An 18,305-nucleotide genomic window follows, 5' to 3' on the forward strand; every position below is an offset into this window, starting at 1 on the left:
TTATGCATTTTAAAACATCATTCAGAGAAAGGTTCCATAGACTTTCCCAGATTGATTGCCAGTGTATCCATCAGTGTATCAATCAGTGTGCCCATATGCATATCCATACAATTTTGTGTATCCATGATGCACAAAAAAGTTGACAATCCCTACCCTCTAGGTAACCATTTCAGCATGGCTGACTTAGCAAGAGGTCAATGAGCCCACTCAATGTGCTAACTAAATTTGGGGAATACTCATACGAAGGATTTCCCTTCTGTGACTCACTGACCCTCACAGTGGGAGCCCTCCAGCACCTGGCAGGAAATTATTCCATTCAAAAACAGTAGGTTTGGCCAATGATGCCTCCCAAAGTTTGTCTCTAAAGGAGAGGCCTCAGTTACGCACATGCTCAGAAGAATGGTTGACAGGGCTGTCAATCGGCATTCCCTAAATTCCGTCCCTTCAGACCAAGAGTGCATCAGAAGCGGCAGCAGGCACACGCGGCTGCACGAGTTTAACACACAACTTCATGCTTCTGATACACGGATCAGGTTAAGAATGCCGATATGCCAGTGATCATAATTTGACTTTTTAACTCAACAGCAGGGAAGTGAGTTGGAAAAACTGGTACATGTTTAATGCAAGAATTTAAGGTCTGTGCTCTAGACAAAGTCCTGGGGGTTTCTATCATTGAGCTTATATATAAATCAGAGCAAATGGAAAATTCACAATTTTTTAACACAAGCTTAGGACTTATAGGAAATCAACCAGGAAAAGTAAAATTTACAATGTCTGAACTTTCTTTATCAATTCAACTGAATAAAATGTTGGAGGCAGTTAGCATAGAGGAGAAGGGTGTTGCCTGTGCAAATCAATTTAATTTAGTTCATGATCCATTTAACTCAGGCTTTCAACAAATATTTGAAGTGCTTAGTATACGCAGGGCATTGTTGGTGCTATAATGGATAAACCCTGCTCTCAAAGAGCTTAAAATCCAATGGGAGAGATGATACATACAGAAATAACTAAAATACACAGTAGAGTGTGAAACATATGGTAAGAACAAAGTACTATTGAGAAGGAAAGACTTCAATTGGCAGTGGTGATCAAGGCTTCGGGCGGGAGATGGTATTTGAGGTAGACTTTGAAGAAAAGTTAGAAATTCTACAGATAGGCCTGGATGGTGAGGGTAGGCTCCAGGCAGAGAGAACAGAAAAAGCAAAGGCACAAAAGCAGCACAGTGCATGGCACATGTGGGCAACAACATGCAGCCAGGTTGGCTGAAGCATTGGTACATGGTTGGGAGAATCTTAGGATTAATGATGGAAAGGCAGATTGGGGGAACCTTAAATTGAAGGGCTAAGAAATTTTGAATTTATTCAGTAAACATTTGGGAGCCATTCAAAGTTTCTGAATAGGAAAATACCATGATCAAACTTTTATTTTAGGAAAATTAATTTAGCAGCAATATGGGATCAATTAGAAAAAAAGAAAATTTAAACAGAGAAAACAGGTAGGGAACTACTCTAAGAGCTGAGGAAGAAAACAATGATAGCCTGAAGTAATGTAATAGAAATGGACACGGAAATGAAGAATTGCACGTGAGCGATTTTGCCAAAGTAAAATTGACAGGACTTGGCCATGGGAGGGATGGAAAAGGAAGGAGTCATTAGAAACACCAAGATTCTGAGCCATGGAGAACAATGGTACCATTAAAAGGAAAGGTGAAGTCAGGAAAATTAGGAGGATTGAGGCAAAAATGATCTTTTGGGATTGGGATAGATTTGGGGTACTAGTGGTTATCTGAGTGGAGATGACTAAGAGACAACTGTATATGAAAGTCAGAAGAAAAAGAGAGATATAAGGCTTCCAAAGCTTGTCTTGTCTGTTTTGCTCCTCAGCAACACCTCCAACCTCCCACTTTACAGCAGATGGCCTTGGACCATCAGTGATTGCCTCTCTTAAGCATCTTTCATCTTTCATTTCGTCTCCTTTTTTGTTTGCTCATTAGTATGTGATTTTTTCAAAAAGCCTCCCTTTGGACTTTCTTGTCCATCCATCTATTGTCCCATCTCTCTCTAGCCAAACTTCTTGAAAGTTTTATATATATATATATGTATGTATGTATATTATATATATATATGTATGTATATTATATATACATATATATATTCAATGCCTCTATTTCTCCTCACCTCCTTGCTATATGTTCCACACTTCTTTAACTGCTGAAACTGCTCTCTCAAAAGTCACCAATGGCCTTTTAATCAGGAAATTCATTTCTTATTTTCAGTTCTCATCCTCCATCCTGATGGCTCAGCGTTTGAGAATGTTGGCTATTGCTCCCTGCTGCTGGGTCCTGTCTTCCCCCTCAGGTTCAAAAACACACTATCCTGTTTCTCCTCCTAACCCTCTGTTCACTCCTTCGATGTTTCCTTTGCTGGTTCCTCCCTTTCTTCCCAGTCTCTTCCTGGAGGTGTTTACAAGGAAGTGTTTTGATTCTCTTCTCTCTATACCTTTTCCCTTGACAATCATTTTCATTCCCATACATTTAACCATTATATCTATGCAAGTAACTCCCAAATCTTAGTTCAGGGAGAAACCTCAGAAGTCATCCAGTCCAACCCCCTAATTTTACACACAAGGAAATTAAAGCCCAGAGAGAACAGATGAACCCAAGGATTCAGACTCAAAAATTCACTCATCTCTCCACTACCCCATGGCATCTCTTTTCTGAACTCCTGGCCCACATCTCCAAAATTCATCATCACCTTCCAGGTCCACCAGAACTTCAACCTTAACCTGTCCAAAACTCCTTCTTGTTCTTATCTTTCCCCCTAAACCGGCCTCTCCTCATCCAACATCCTTGTCTGGGACACTGCCATTCTTTCCCATATTTCAATCCCTGATGTTACCTTTGCTGCTTCCTCTCACCTGCAATATTCAGTCCCCAAGTCCTTTTCACTTCTCCTCTCCCAAGCCTCCTAGATCTCTTCCTTCCTCTCTACTTTCACTACCACCACCCTCGTCGAGGCTCTCATTACCACCTTCTGGGTCTGTCGCAATGAAGTTTCCTAATAGACCTTGATGCTTTGCTCTCGGCCCCTTCCTCCATCTTTGAAACCACTGTTAAAATCATATTTCTTATGCACAGATCTGGTCATGTCATCCTTTTGTTTAGAATCCTCAGAGGTTCCCTAAAGTCTACTAAAGTTCATATTCCTTTCCCTGGCATTTAAGACTTTTAATATTCTGTCACAATTTTCCATTCTTTTTTTAAAATTTTTATTTTATTTTAAATATTTTGTCCCCAGATGTATGTAAAAATGATTTCCAACATTTGTTTTTAAAATTCTGAGTTCCAGATTCTATCCCTCCCTTTCCCCCTTGAGAAAGCAAGCAGTTCAATATAGGTTATACATGTGTAGCATGCAAAACATATCCATAAGAGTCATGGTGTGAAAGAAAATACAGACAAAAAAACTCAAGAAAAAATAAAGTTAAAAAAGTATGCTTCAGTCTGTATTCAGATACCACCAGTTCTTTTCTCTTGGGATGGATAAAATTTTTCATCACAAGTCCTTCAAAATTGTCTTGGATCATTGTATTGCGGAGATTAGCTAGATTAGCTAAGTCCTTTACAGCTGATCATCTTACAACATTGCTGTTACTTTGTACACAACCATTTTCCATTCTTATCATATATTACTCATCTCCAGAGACTTTAGACTCTAGACATAATGGACTCTTCCCTTTTCTTCACCCCTCCCAACCCAGAAGCACTGGTTCTATCTGGTTCTCTCCCCTCCATGTCTTTGCTCATGTTGGCCTTCCCCTTCCCTCTTCTGCTGTTGAATTCCTAAAATCCAACTCAAATGCCATTAAGCTTTACCTGATGACCTTACCTTGCCCCTTCCTCTCATTGGTAATCTTATTCTCCTTGAAAAAGAGCCCTAGATTCAGAGTCAGAGGATCTCGGTTCAAACCCTGAGTCTGCTACTTGGCCAATCACTTCACCTTCCAAGGTTTCTCCTCTGTAAAGGGAGAGAGCTGGACCAGATGATCTCTAAAGACTCTTCCAGCTCCAAATCAGATGACCCTATGACTCATATGGCATTTTATTTAGCAGCTCTCTAATGTGCTTACCATATAATAATGTGGGTTAGAATTTACCTGTGCTTGTGTTATATCCCTCTACTAGATCATAAGTTCCATGAGACTAGGGGCTAGTTCTTGTATACATTTTGTATCTTCCTAAAGGCCTTGGAAAAAAAATAGGCACTGATTAAATGTTTAAAGAAGGAACGAATTAAAAATATATACATCTGGAAGCTTTGCGGTTGGAGGTTATCACTGAAGCTATGGGAGCAAATGAGGTCATTAAGAGAAAGAGCATAGAGCAGAAAGGAGAGGAGTGTGGAGACAGGAACTCCAAGGAATGGCTTCATTTAGAGGGGGAGAGAAAGAAGAGAGTTCAGTGAAGGAGACAGAGAAGTTCCAGCCATTCAGAAAAGTAGGTATTGAGTATTTATTGAGAACATATATTCCTGGGCAAATAATTTTATTTCTCTCTGTCTCAGATTCCTCATCTATGAAAAGAAATATTATCTTCCTCCTATCCAACTTAAAGAATTAAATAAACTCATAGACATTAAAGCTTCTTGGAAGCAAAAACTCTACACGATTGTAAGGTAACCTCATATGGCAGCATTTCTAGCTTAAAAAAATCCTAATCTAATTTTTTTAACTTTCCAGGTATTCCTTGTGGAGAAAGCAGGGAGGCGTTCCTTATTCCTGGTGGGCATGGCAGGGATGCTCATATGTGCCATTGCTATGACAGTGGGGCTCGTATTGTTGGTGAGTTTTATGTTGGTCAAGGTTTTTTCTTTACTCACACAGAGGAGTACATACATGCTTTAACAAGTATACTATTTATTTTTTAAATATGATGTTATCTTTGAGAATAAAGCAGGAGGAAATATTAAAGTCAAGTACACAAAAGAAGTAAAAGAGAAGAATTGACTTTAAGGAGAGTTGAATTATTTCATTAAGTTGGGAGAGTAAATATATCTAAAAATCATATGGGAATCACAAAGAGGGGGTCATGGAAATGGTAGTACTTTCAAGATGAAGATCAGCTTAGTTCACAGGCCAGGAACCCTACCTGCTTATCACACCAGGCCTAGGTCTTCTAATCAGCCCTATTGCTCAGAACATGTCTGAGTTCACTATCCTCATCACAGGAAGTACCATGGAGGAGGTCTTATGATGAAACTCAAAGAGTTGAGACATGGTTCAGAAAAGAAAACCTTCCATTTGATTGAATGTAAAACAAATTTTCAGAGATAGGCAAGAAATCTCTGTGGTATGGATTTAGCATATGACTACTTTTAGATTAAAAAAGACTAACTGGTGAAATTTCCATCTACTTTCTTTCAGGAACAATTTAGCTGGATGAGTTATGTGAGCATGGCAGCAATCTTTCTCTTTGTGAGTTTCTTTGAAATTGGGCCGGGACCAATCCCCTGGTTCATGGTAGCTGAATTTTTCAGTCAAGGCCCACGGCCTGCTGCTATTGCCATTGCTGCCTTCTGCAACTGGACCTGCAATTTCATTGTGGCTTTGAGTTTCCAGTACATTGCGGTAAGAGACCTGATATCGTATAAGTTTGCTGACCGCATCAGCACCAGGGGAAGCAGGCCTCCACGGAGACTCATTATGTTTCTCTCTTTTCTTCTCTCACCATAGGATTTTTGTGGACCTTACGTATTTGTCCTCTTTTCTGTGGTGGTCCTCGGCTTTAGTCTGTTTATATTTTTTAAAGTTCCAGAAACCAAAGGAAAGTCTTTTGAAGAAATTGCTGCAGAATTCCGTAAAAGGAAGGGGCGTTCTCCTAAAGGACCCAAAACCACCATTGAACTAGAATACCTTGGAACCAAGGACAGTGTGTAAAAGAACCCCCAGGAAGCAAGAAGTGGAAGCAAAACTTATTTTGCATATGACTCTTCTAAAAAACTAGGTGTCAAAAAACTGAAGAATGATTTTTTTTTTTAGGAAATATGAAGAACCCCAAAAGGGATTTTGGCTGCTTCTATTTACAGGACTCTGGTGATACATATTAGGGTGGCAGGCAATTAGGTTCTAATATTCCTATATTCCTATCTAATATTCTCTTCCCTGTTGTCTCCAAGACTCAGGTCAAAAAGACCAAGAAAATAGCAGAAGAAAGATAAATAAGATCTATTACTGCCTAGCAAACTATTAGTTCCTTAGGAATATTACAATATCTAAAGTCACAGCTAATATGTATGCATTTGGACATGGGTAAATCAGAATTTTCCTATCCACAGCTCTTGTGCAAAACAGGATCAAGCAGGTGGTAATAAGATCCATGTCACAGCAAAGAAGTGTGACCCATGTCTCACTTCTTTGATTTCCCCTCTCCAAAGCTTTTCTTGCCATTCTCAATTTTCTTATTGGTCTAATATTACTTTTTGTATTCTCATGTACATTTTTCCAGTACTTATGTGTATATTTTAACATGCTTTTTTGGAGGTTAAAAGTCTATTTTCTTATTTGTTTAGAAAAGTGAATCTATCTTTAGGCATTTAGCTTAAATTTTAGACTCCTCATTTAAGGGGAAAAGGTCTTTGCTAGGCAGGTATTAAAAATGTTTTTCTTGACCAAGGTCAAAAGCAATGAATTGTGTTATCAGTTCAGAAATTATACCAAGTAAAACCAGGAGAACTTCCTTTAAAAAATACCTTTTTAAAATAGGTTTTAATTTGTCAGTATACATTGGACCTGTGGGCTGTGGTTCTGAACCACACAAAAGGGCCTGTTTATTCTCCCTGTCTAAATCATAGCAGAAATAATCAAGGGTCAAGGAGGAACCAAGTAAAAGAAACTGTGTCAGCTTAGCAGTATTCATGAATAAAAGAGTATTTCCATATAATGGTTATTTTGTGACTGTGGCTATGTCTGTCAAACAACAAAAGAACCGATCTTTTTAATCAGTTCAATTGAGGAAACGGGAGTCATAAAGTTGACAAATTTGATGTCACAGAGACTAGAGTGAAGGGAGTGGCCACACTGACAATATCATGGATTCTTGAAGTATTTAATTAATCTATAAGCATAATCACATAGTAGGCATTGTGCCAAGCTCTGGGGATATGAAGAAAGGAAAAACAAAATGAAACAAAAATTCAGTCCCTCAAGCACCATACATTCTAACAGGAGAGACACACAAAAATATTTAGGTCCAATATATGTCTTGTGTACCAGATATATACAGAATAGATGGAAGGTAATCTAAGAAGGAAGGGCACTAGCAGCTAGAGGCACCAGGAAAGACTTCCTTCAGAAAGTTGGTTTTGAGCAGGGCCTTGAAGGAGAAACTAAGTAAGTGATTTAATTTTTTGCTTTTCAGAAAATAGTTTTTACATTTATAAAAACAGTGTGCAAATATACAACTTGTCCACTGTAACCCATGGTATTTTAAGTAAAATATTTTTATGAAAACATATGGAATGTCTTGTGATTAAAGCTGAATCTCCCTAAGTCACAAAACAGGTTGAAAGTTGAAGGGGAAAGTAGAGCCACGGGGACTTAGTGCTCGTCCAGATGTCAAAAATGTTCAATTTCAGCCTTCACTAAATTGGTCAATTTCACCAAACATAACTAATCTATCAAAAATATTAACTCATGAGGCTATTATCAACTTAATTATAGTACCAAACTCAATTCAACTCATCAGGGAGGGCTATTTATAGATGAAGAAGATACAGACCTTGTCCTCTAAGAACTTACAAATGTAGTGAACAATTCAGTTAAACCAATTTTTTTTCCTGTGACTTAGAAATCTAAGTAGAGGTAATTTATAGGAATTGTAGTGCAAATACAAATGTCACACAAAACCAGCTGGCAGTTATTTATACTCTGAATTTACAACCTCCAGAACAGTTATACTAAGTGCTAAGTAAACAAAGTTTAAATACTCTCAGAGGTTGCTTTCAACAGGAAGGTGATGTTGAAGTCAGTATGACATAAGTCTTCCTTTATCACTAAAAATGGTCCCTAAAGAAACATTAAATTTGGTTGTCAACTAATACAAAACAATATGATGCTATTTCTTTTCTCTTGAACTGATTTTTCTGTGTTCCTCTTTCTGAAGAAATTAACTGGCTTCATTAGACCCTCAGAACCAGCACAAATATCAACATAAACACTTTGTGTACAGTGAGCAAAAATCAGATAAATGTTTTTATAATCACATTCAGTCGGCCAACAAACAGAGTTTCCTATGTTGGGGATACTAAGACAAAAAATGAAGCAGCCCCTGCCCTCAAGGGGTCCTACCTTCCATTTGTTCTGTGCTATCTCTTGCTGAGCTGAAGAAGAAGAAAAGTGGCCCGAGGTGACTTGCACATGCTTGCTGTGCCCTCCTCATTCTAATCTCCTGCCTTATCTCAATGTAAGGAGAAATGATATTCCATCTGATCTTCTGCCTTCCATCTCCAGCTCTGTGGTTCGTGTGCTATCTCCTGCCTGATCTCCAGGCTTTGGAGGACCAGGGGCAGGAGGAAGGGCAGCATTCCATCTGACCACATGCCTTTCAACTTGTTCTGTGCTATTCCCTGCCTGATCTCCAGCCTCCTCTGTGACGAGGAGAGGTATCTTCCACTGAATTATTAACATACTCATAACTGGTCATACTCTTCACATCCCAGTAATTCTGAACCACTACAGGTCATCATCCAAATCCCATTCCTCATTCCCTACCATCTGATTCCTTAATTCCCATCCTTCTCAACCCTCCCACCCAAAGTCTCAAGCAACCTACCCCTTCCATTGTGCTCTCTGAAATGCCTGTTTCATAGGCAATACATTTACCTTCATCATCTTGAATCTTTTCCTTTTCCATCTCATCCATATTCTGGCAATCACTGAGACCTGGCTCCCTTCTGATAACAGCCTCCCTAGTCACCCTTTCCAGCACTTATACTCATTCTCTTCACCTGCCAGATTGAGGTAAGGAAGCTGGAATACATGCTTCCCCTTGCCTCTGTCATTCAGTAACTTCTCCTTTGAGATTCATGCAATCCACATCTTCTGCACAATCAAAATTCTGCTAGCTTTTGTCTACAGTCCTCCAGGACATTCTCCTTCCTCAATGATTTCAGTACTTGGCTTACAATCTTTCGCTCTCTCCAACTCCTGCCTTGTACTAGGGAACTTCAATGTACATACTGACATTTCCTCAAACACCCTACCTGTTCAGTTCTTCAACCTACACATTTCCCATACAAAGATAGTCATACCCTTGTTCTTGATGTGGTACACAAATGTACCACCCCTATGTTCAAGAACTTTGAAATCTCCTTATCTGACCATAATCTTTTGACTTTCCACCTCTCCCTCTTCCTTCCCCTACCTTCTCTTCATTCACGCTGTGACCTACTAACTCTTGTCCCTTTCACTTCCTATCCCTTGAGTTCTTCCCTAGATATCTTCCCCTAATTGTCACTTTCTCCTCCTTCCTATCTTGACTAGTTCAGCTTGAACCAATTCAGCTCTTCACTGTTCTCTTCTCTTGAGTCCCTCTCCCTCTTGTCATATTTCCAGTTGTGCCCTGCTAAGCCTCAGCCTTACATCACTCTCACTATCTGCTGCCTTTGCTGCTACCCACATGCTGCTGAATGAAGGCGAAGAAAATCATGCAACTGTTCTGACTGGGTCAGCTACAGATTTATGTTACACAACTTGTTCTATACTTCTCTTATCAACTCACTATCCCACTCTCCATGGCGGTTCTTCCAAACCTTTCCATCCCTTCTCAAACCTCCTGCAGTTCCCCCTTTCCCTACCATCTCAGCTGAGAACTTTGCCTCATAATTTACATTAAAAAGTTAAGTCACTTGCTGTGACCACCCTCTTTTCCCCTGTTCCTCATCTCATATCACTCAGGTGCCTTCTGCCACTATCTCCTTCTTCACTTCTGTCCTGTACAAGGAGATGGACCCAATCCTCCCCAAGGCAAAATGCCCTACCCATTCCATCCTGTCTCCTCCCTTCTATCATCCCCTCACTTATCATCAATTTCTTTCTGCCTACTCGCTCATACCCTACTGCCTATAAATATAATTGTGTCTCCACCTTTCTAGGCAGACCAGCCTCACACTCACAAGCAGTGAATCACCCCTCAGTGAAGGTGAATAATCCTGATGCTATCTTCCCACCCAGGCTCTGCATGGGAGGGAGTATCTTTGGTAGAATAAAATCAAAGTGGGAAGCCAACTTTCAGGCATTGGAGTAGATGGCTTCTGAGGTCCCTTTCAATTCTGAGAATTTTTCCCCTATGCTGCTATAATTTCCAATTCTCCTCCTTCCTGGTGGGGGTTCTTCCTACTAAGGTATATCACATTTTTAAACAACGTCATGTTTTTATACATTTTCCAAGGAAAAAATTATTTTGAAAGCTATATAAACAAATATTGTTTCAAGGGCCTGGAGTCAAAATAGCCACACATACAAACATGTCAGGAAATGGGACCATTCAGCTCTGAAGCATCACTCTGAGCAGAGAGGCAGCCAGACCCAAGTGCGATATCTCAGTTCTTTGGAGATGGCCCATCATCGTTTGCAACTCTTGCTGAATTGTAAACTCCAGATGAGCACATTTAGTTTTTTATCATGCTAGCCAAGTATCATTAGGGGTTCTTTGGCAGCCACTTTCCTATTGGAGTCTCATCCAATCAATCCCACAAGCCTTAGACCTCATATAAGTTTTATACCTTATTTTATTTTCTTTATCCACTGGAATTACACATTGTCTGGAATAACAGATACAGGGAAAAAGAGTCTAGTCTCTGAAGGAACCACATTTTCATTTGTTTAATTTTATTATTTATACACCCACATTCTTTCCTGAGTTTATAGACAGCTTTTCTAGGGCATTGTGGTCAAGAAGAAAGAGTGCTGACTAGGTCCTAAGGAAGTCTAGGTTTGTCCAGTCCTAATTCTGTCCCTGACTCCTTGTGCAACCTTGCAAATCTCTCTCAGTTTCTATATCAATAAAATAGTAATTATAATAGTCATTCCTACTCATAGAGTCTGCTTAGAATAAAAGTATGTGACATATCTTTAGAAGAAAGAAACTACATAAATTTGAAGTCCTACCATTATTATATTATGTTATTCAAGGAACAATCCCACAGTGAGTGGGATAGAGCCAGGCAAAACTGGAGAAAGAGTTGAGGAGATGTGGTCAAAGAATATTGAGAAAATTAGGTGGCCGAGTGGAGAGAGTGCTGGACTTGAAGTCAAGAAGACCTAGATATATGACCCTGGCAAAGTCACTTACCCACTCTGTGACTCAGTTTCCTTACATGTAAAATGAGGAAATTGGACACTGTGGCATTTAAAAATGTTCGAGAGACATAATTTCTGGGTAATTTAATCATTTCATTAATAATGCCAGCCTTTTAATAAAAGGTTGGTAATTTGGCCATCTCTCTCTCTCTTAAACCAAAAACAATCAAGGTAGTGGCTCATGGCTTATGTGGCCATTGAAAAAGAGGTGTTTCTGATGGTGGCAATCAACTCTGATTATTAATTAACAACTAATGAGAACAATTAGTGAGAGAATGAATATTACAATGAAGGGCTGGACCTGAACTTTGATTATGTCATTTACTTCTAAGTTACCCCAAGCCTTGGGCAATCTATCAAAGAATTTATCCCCACCCAAACCTGAATAGAGCACAATGGCTTCCCCACCTGGGTGGGGTCTGGATAGAGAAGGTTAGCTCAACCTTCAGAGACTGAGGTCTTGAAATGAGGATAAAAGAAAAAGGAGGAAATCTGAATCTCCCCAAGTCACTGGTTATTAATAATCATTTCTCTCAACATAATGGCTTCTAAGGTCCTTTCCATTGCCAAATCTATGATATATGGTCCTAACTTCCTATAGTCTCTATATTTCTAGGTTGGTTATAAGGTTATTTTTTTTTTAATTTTTCATATGATTTAGTATAAGGTGTTAATATACAAATGTTTATAAGGAACACTATGTGGTAGTGTCTTTGGGTATTATTAAATGAAAATAGACTAGTAAACATGCATCATATGGCAAAAGTTTTAATAAGTTGTTATAAACATTGGATAAGCTCCCCCCCCAAAAAAATCTTGATACTAAAATGAGGATTGCTTTCAGATAGATAGCCATTAGAATTATATAATTCTCATGAAAATATTAAGCAGCATATATGCATAGACTGTTAATCCTTATTCCTAACATATCTACTATATAATGCTGTCAAATATTTTATGCTTTCAATCTCTAAAGTATGAGGGCTGATAAAAGTATGGGTGCTGATAAAAATAACACTGCATCTCATATAATTTTTCACAACAATACATGAGTAACTTGGGAGTAAGAGGTCTATCACCAAATGCCCTGAGCCATCTGCTGCTGTTTTTACTACTCTGGGATTTTGTGTACATTAAGAAGAGTTATCACCAAGAAAGCCTGATTTCACTTAAAAAGCATCCCAGTCCTAAATGTATTCTTGTGGTTCATGTCACTTTGTTTTGCATGGGGAGTCACTACATACAAGCAAGCTAACAGATTTACTCAATTCATTTTCCCCCTTTACGTACCCCTCCCAAATATTTGAGGAGAAAATATGGGATTATTTTTCCTCCACATTATTCTGCTCACCCACAAAATAGACTGCTGTGGTAGTGGAAAGACGTCACCGTGAAGCCTTGATCAGAGGGGCTGAAGAAGTATGAATAACACATAGGAAAGGTAAAAGTCAAAGCACAGCATAAACTACCTGGACAACGTTTTCAGAGGCTCTATGAGAGTAAATGGCGTGACCAAGCAGCAAGGTTCAGGGCAAGGCTTTTGTTTCATTGGCACTCCAACTGCCCATCAATATGGGAAGTATGGATGATTTTGTCAGAAAATGGGAATTCCCTTGGGTGGGAAGTCCTCCACCAGAACTGCTAGATGGCACCACAGTACATAGAACACAGGTCTGGAGTCACAAAGACTTGAGTTCAAATCTCACCTCAGACACTAGCTGTGTGACCTGGGCTAGTCACTTAACTGTTTGCCTCAGTTTCCTCAACTGCAAAACGAGAAGCATAATAGCCCCTACCTCTCAGGGTTGTTGTGAGGATCAAATATGATAATATTTTAAAGTGCTTCACATAGTGCCTGACACTATGTAAATATTATTCTTTTTTACCACAGTAGATTACAAGTACCTATGTCTTAATTAGCTAGTATTAGCAAGTTGCCTGAGCCACAGAACAATTAAATAGCTTGTCCCATGTCTTCAGTAAGTGTCAGAAGCAGAATTTGAACCCTGGATCCTCCTAACTTCAAATCTCCCACTCTCTCCATTCCCTTACAGTGCCCTTAAAACCCATACCAATGGGTCCAAATAATTCTTGTCATCCATTTAATTAGTAAAATATGACTAAAAAAGAGAGGAAGTTATTCAAGTACACACAGTCCTTGGCCTTGTTTTTTTTGCTACCTGGGTTTGGTGTGTGGCATCTTGTCAGTTGGCCACTTGTAGTTTTCAACAGGACCTTAGATGTCATTTAGTGCAAGCTACATCTGAACATGACCCTAACCCCACTCACATGGGCCTTAAATCTAACCTTTGCTTTAAGGACCTCTATGGAGAAGAAGCTCGCTACCTCCCCTAGTAGCCCATTCCATTTCTGGAGAGCTCTTCCTGACCTCAACCCTAAATCTGCCTTTCTTCAACTTCTACCCCGTTGTTCCTGGTTCCATTCCTCAGGGCAAATCAAACACATTTCTATTTTGCTTAAGAGCCCGTGAAATACTTGAAGACAGCCATCATGTTTCCCTGAATCATCTCTAATCCAGGCTAAAGGATCCGCAGTACTTCTGACCAATTCTTACCTGATCTAGGCCTTTTACCGACCCAGGCAATCTTCTGTGGATGTTCTCCAGCTTGTTGCTGTTGAGTCATGTCCAACTCTTCATGACCCCATTTGGGGTTTTCTTCGAAAAGATACTGGAGTGGTCTGCCATTTCCTTCTCCAGTTCATTTTACAGATGAGGAAACTGAGGCAAACAGGGTTAAGTGATTTGACCAGGTTCACACAGTGAGTAAGTATCTGAGGCAGGATTTGAACTCAGGTTGTCCTGTCTCTAGCCCTGGCATTCTATCCACTGTGACACTTAGGTACAGCTTACCAATGTCCTAAAATGTGGAGCCTAGAATGGAACATCATTCTTCAAATGTGGTTTGGCCGGCAAATCTTAAAGCCATCTCTACCCTTCCCCACCCTCAGCAGTTCCATGGAATCTAAACTTCCACCATTAAAGACCCATTTCTTCAGATTCAAGATTTTGACCTCTTGCCAAGTATCCTGCTTTATTAAACACTCTCCCTGAGAAGAAGTACAGTTAACAGAACAGTTAAGCATTTATTTAGGTACTTACGATATGCCAGGCACTGTGATAAATGTGCTAGAATATAAATATAAGCAAAAAGAAAGACATTCACTACCCTGAAGGAGCTTACATTCTGATGGGGAGGGGGGAAGAGAACCTGAAAAGTAAGGGGCAGGGAGAGAAGGGAACCACATAAGGTCATGGTGGAGAAGTCCACAAAATCAAGAATACTGCTAGGAAGAGAATGAAGGAAGGCTGAGCTGGGCACTTCCTCAAAATGGAGGAAGAAGGAAGTTAAATGGGCAGGGCAATCCTCCAAGGGGGAGAAGGCAACTGAAACATGGTGATAAATGCTTATGATCTTCCTAATCTTAGATACTATGCCTCTCCTAAATTAACCTTTTCCTGTATCAGGGTAGGTGTAAAACAGAATTAACTATCAGAAAAATTATGAAGTTTACCGTTGGTGACTCGCCCCCACCCAATTCACCTTCCATGGTCCCAGATGCATTCTGACTTTCCTCTCAACCAGGTGCCCAAGGCTCTCGTGCCTCTATCCTACTAAGAAAGAAATCAATCTGATCAACTAAATTTACACTAAGACTGAATGTACTTCCCTTGGGGGAGAATGATTTTAGATCAGGATACTTAAAGAAAGAACAAAATCTTTAACCTAAAGAAATTTATTTTTATTTGTGGAAATATAGACTGTAAGGACATACTGAGGGGCAGAGGGGTGGATATGGCTTTGACAGTGGGGGAAAAAGGATTTCCCAGAATTCTTCACATCTCACCAAAAAAGTGACTGGCTTCTGTTCACATTCATAAAATCAGTCCTCGTGTAGGATCTGGCAGCAGGTGGCAAACGTGAATTAGAATAATATGCTCAAATAAGATATATCTTTTCAGACCCAACCAATATGGGAATTTGTCTTCCTAGATTATGCATATTGTTACAAGGGCTTTGTAGACCTGAAGAGGAGGGGGGTTTTGGGGTACTCCTAAATGCATAGAGGCACCCCAAGATCATGGGAGGTTTTGGGGTGCTGAACCCAAAATTGCAGCATGGATCTGCCTGAATAAATTCAACTCAGATCTTCTTCCAGCCAGAGAAAAGGTTTACTAAAGCTAAAGCATATAGGCCAGACTCCCAAGGAACCTAAACATCAGTGATCTAAATGGGGGCTAAGGTGGTCAGGTGACGCTTGTAAGGACAAGTGAGCGTGAGGCAGCCTCAGCCTCTTGGGCATGAAGTAAGCTCAGCATCTGAGTGGGGGCTGGGGTGGATAGGCCACGTGATGCCCGTGATGACGAGCGGGCATGAGGGGTCTCAGCCTCTAGGCTTGAGAACAGCTCAGCATCAGAATGGGGGAAAGATGAGTCTTAAGTACAGAAAGACTGGGGGAGGGATCTAGGAGTAGCCAAGCAGTTTGGAGTGATGGGAGGAGGGGTCTAAGGAGATCTGGATGGGAGTGGCTAGTAAGCTGAGGTGAACAGAACTCCTGGGTCCTGGACCTCGTGGTGCCTAGCTAGGATTAAGGGTGAGAAGTGACCAAAGGCCATAGGAAGGTGAAACAATGGAAGGGAGATTGGGTGTAGCCACAGTGCAAGGCCAGTTGAAGGGGGGAAGTGATTGAGAGGAAGGGTCCAGGTGGGAGTTCCGTTTGGAAGGTCTGAGAGATCTGAACAGACAATGAGAATAGATAATGAAGGGAGCTGGAAGGGGGAGTTTGCTTTTAAAGGGAAATAAAAGCAGTTTCTAAAACTTGAAGGTTTTCCTGGGAATGACAGACAAACTGAAGCCAGGTTCTTTTTGGGGTCAGGAAGGAAAGCACATTTGAATAAGATTTCAAAGAGAGAATCGAAAAGTTTTAAGGTTTTTCTGGGAATTGTAAACAAAGGAGCCAAATTCCTTTTGACGAAAAGGGGCGAAGGGAAAAGGGGCAAAGGTAGACCTCTTCAGACCCAGAAAAGAAAGTTCTTGCCACCAAGTCCTTGGTTCTGTCAAATGTTTCAACATATAAAACTGATCAGTCTTATCAGTGGAAATGACATTAAGAAGCAGCATTACCACCTGCTTTGTCACTATACCCTAAGGACCAAAGGACCTTTCTATCTGACTTGCACCTGAAACCTTCCATCTATGTTGTTTCCCCCATTAGAATGTGAGCTTCTTGAGAGCAGGGACTGTCTTCCTTGTCTATTTGTATGCCCAGTGATCAGCACAGTACTTTGCACATAATAAGCATCTAATGTTTTTGTTCATCCATTCATTTTGCTACCATTTCCCTATCCCCTTGCTCTCCCTCTCACCCACCCCCACTGAGGGGAAAAGAATAATAATGGCTAACATCTAACAGTGTTTTAAGATTTGCAAAATACTTTATAATCATTATCTCATTCCTGGGAGGTAAGTGTTATTATTATCCTCATTTTACAATTGAAGATACGGAGATTTAGGAAAAAGTTAAGACTTGCCCAGGATCACAGAGCTAGTAACTGTCTGAGACAGGATTTGAATTCAGGTCTTCTTGATTCTTGATTTCTCGACTCAGATCTTCTTGACTCCAAGTGTAATGTACTATTCACTGTATCATGTTGCTGCCAAAAAAAGAAAAATAAAAATAAAAGAAGGGTATTAAGCACATTTAAAAGAGAATGAAGAGAAGAAAACAAAAAAAAAAAAATCCAGGGGAAAAAAGCACAGACAAGTAGACAAGCTTTGAAAATGACAGGTGAAATTTGTTACATAAATAATAAAGCATGATTACATAATATAGATCCATGGTTTTCATGTATAATCCTCTTTTTCTGTTCTACTCTACAAATTTTGTTTGGAGTTTGTTAAATTCAGAATAAAAACCAATAATTATTTTTAAAAGAATATGCTAAAAAGAGTTAGGCCAAGACATTTGTGTGCCCTAAGCAAAAATGAAATTAAGCCATCTGTTTGTTATTGTCCATTGGAGGCTTTTAACCTTCATGGTAACATATGGAACATAACAAAAAATAAATGCTTAAGTGCCACCAGGAGTGGAAGTTTCTGTCATTAAAAATGTCTCTATAAAAAGTAATATTCAAAAGTGTCCCTCATTGCACATCCATATATGTTGCAGCCTAAGGGGCTACTAACCTTCCTACCACTAGTTTTCACCTTGATATCGACTTACTATGATCTTTTTCCACTGCTTCTGACTCCATATCCCGGGGTTATCCACAGTGAACTACTTCAGGACCAAGTACAGAGGAGGGGAGTCGATTAGAGAGGCAAGTGAGGGTGCCATAGAATACCCATAGAGTGGGTATCACACCTCATAATGCTGTGTCCCCACCTTCTCAGCTGAGGACCTAGCCTCATACCTTACTGAGAAAGAAGACACCATTAAGCAACAGCTTCTTTTCCCCTTCTCTACATCTCAGAACCACTTGATATCATCCTCTATTCTCTCTTCCTTTACTCTAGTCCCTGATGAGACTTGCCTTCTCCTTGCCAAGGTCAACACCTCAACACATATTTTTGATCCCATATCCCCCTATAAATTGTTCCCAAAATCATCTCTCTTTCTGTCTCTACCTACAACATTGTCTACTTTCTCTGTGTGTCATTGTATATGTGTGTGTGTGTGTGTCTCTCTAATATCCAATCTCTCCTATGTATTGGTTCCTTCTGTACTATCTATAAACAAACACGATCACCCTCATTTAACCTTATTATCTTCCCTCCTGAAGTTATCATCTTATCTCTCTTTTTTCTTTAACAAAATCCTTTAAAAGAAAAAAATTGTCTACACTCATTGCCTTCACTTCACTGTTTTGCTTTAATTTTTTAAATTATGAGCTTAACAAACATCAAAAATAAACATTTCAATAAACAAAG

The 18,305-nt window shown here is 39.8% G+C and overlaps 1 protein-coding gene across 1 annotated transcript in view; it reads left to right on the forward strand.

The window, feature by feature from the left end:
* Positions 1-7,506, forward strand: part of SLC2A2 (solute carrier family 2 member 2) — a 40,999-nt gene extending 33,493 nt beyond the window's left edge. The window contains exons 9-11 of the mRNA XM_027875678.1: positions 4,738-4,839; positions 5,422-5,625; positions 5,731-7,506. Coding sequence (XP_027731479.1) covers positions 4,738-4,839; positions 5,422-5,625; positions 5,731-5,934 — 510 coding nt within the window. The 3' untranslated portion in view covers positions 5,935-7,506. The remainder of the gene's footprint in view (positions 1-4,737; positions 4,840-5,421; positions 5,626-5,730) is intronic.
* The last annotated feature ends 10,799 nt before the right edge of the window (positions 7,507-18,305 follow it).

Source organism: Vombatus ursinus, unplaced genomic scaffold, assembly GCF_900497805.2.
Source record: "Vombatus ursinus unplaced genomic scaffold, bare-nosed wombat genome assembly UNPS02014810.1, whole genome shotgun sequence".
Taxonomy (NCBI): domain Eukaryota; kingdom Metazoa; phylum Chordata; class Mammalia; order Diprotodontia; family Vombatidae; genus Vombatus; species Vombatus ursinus.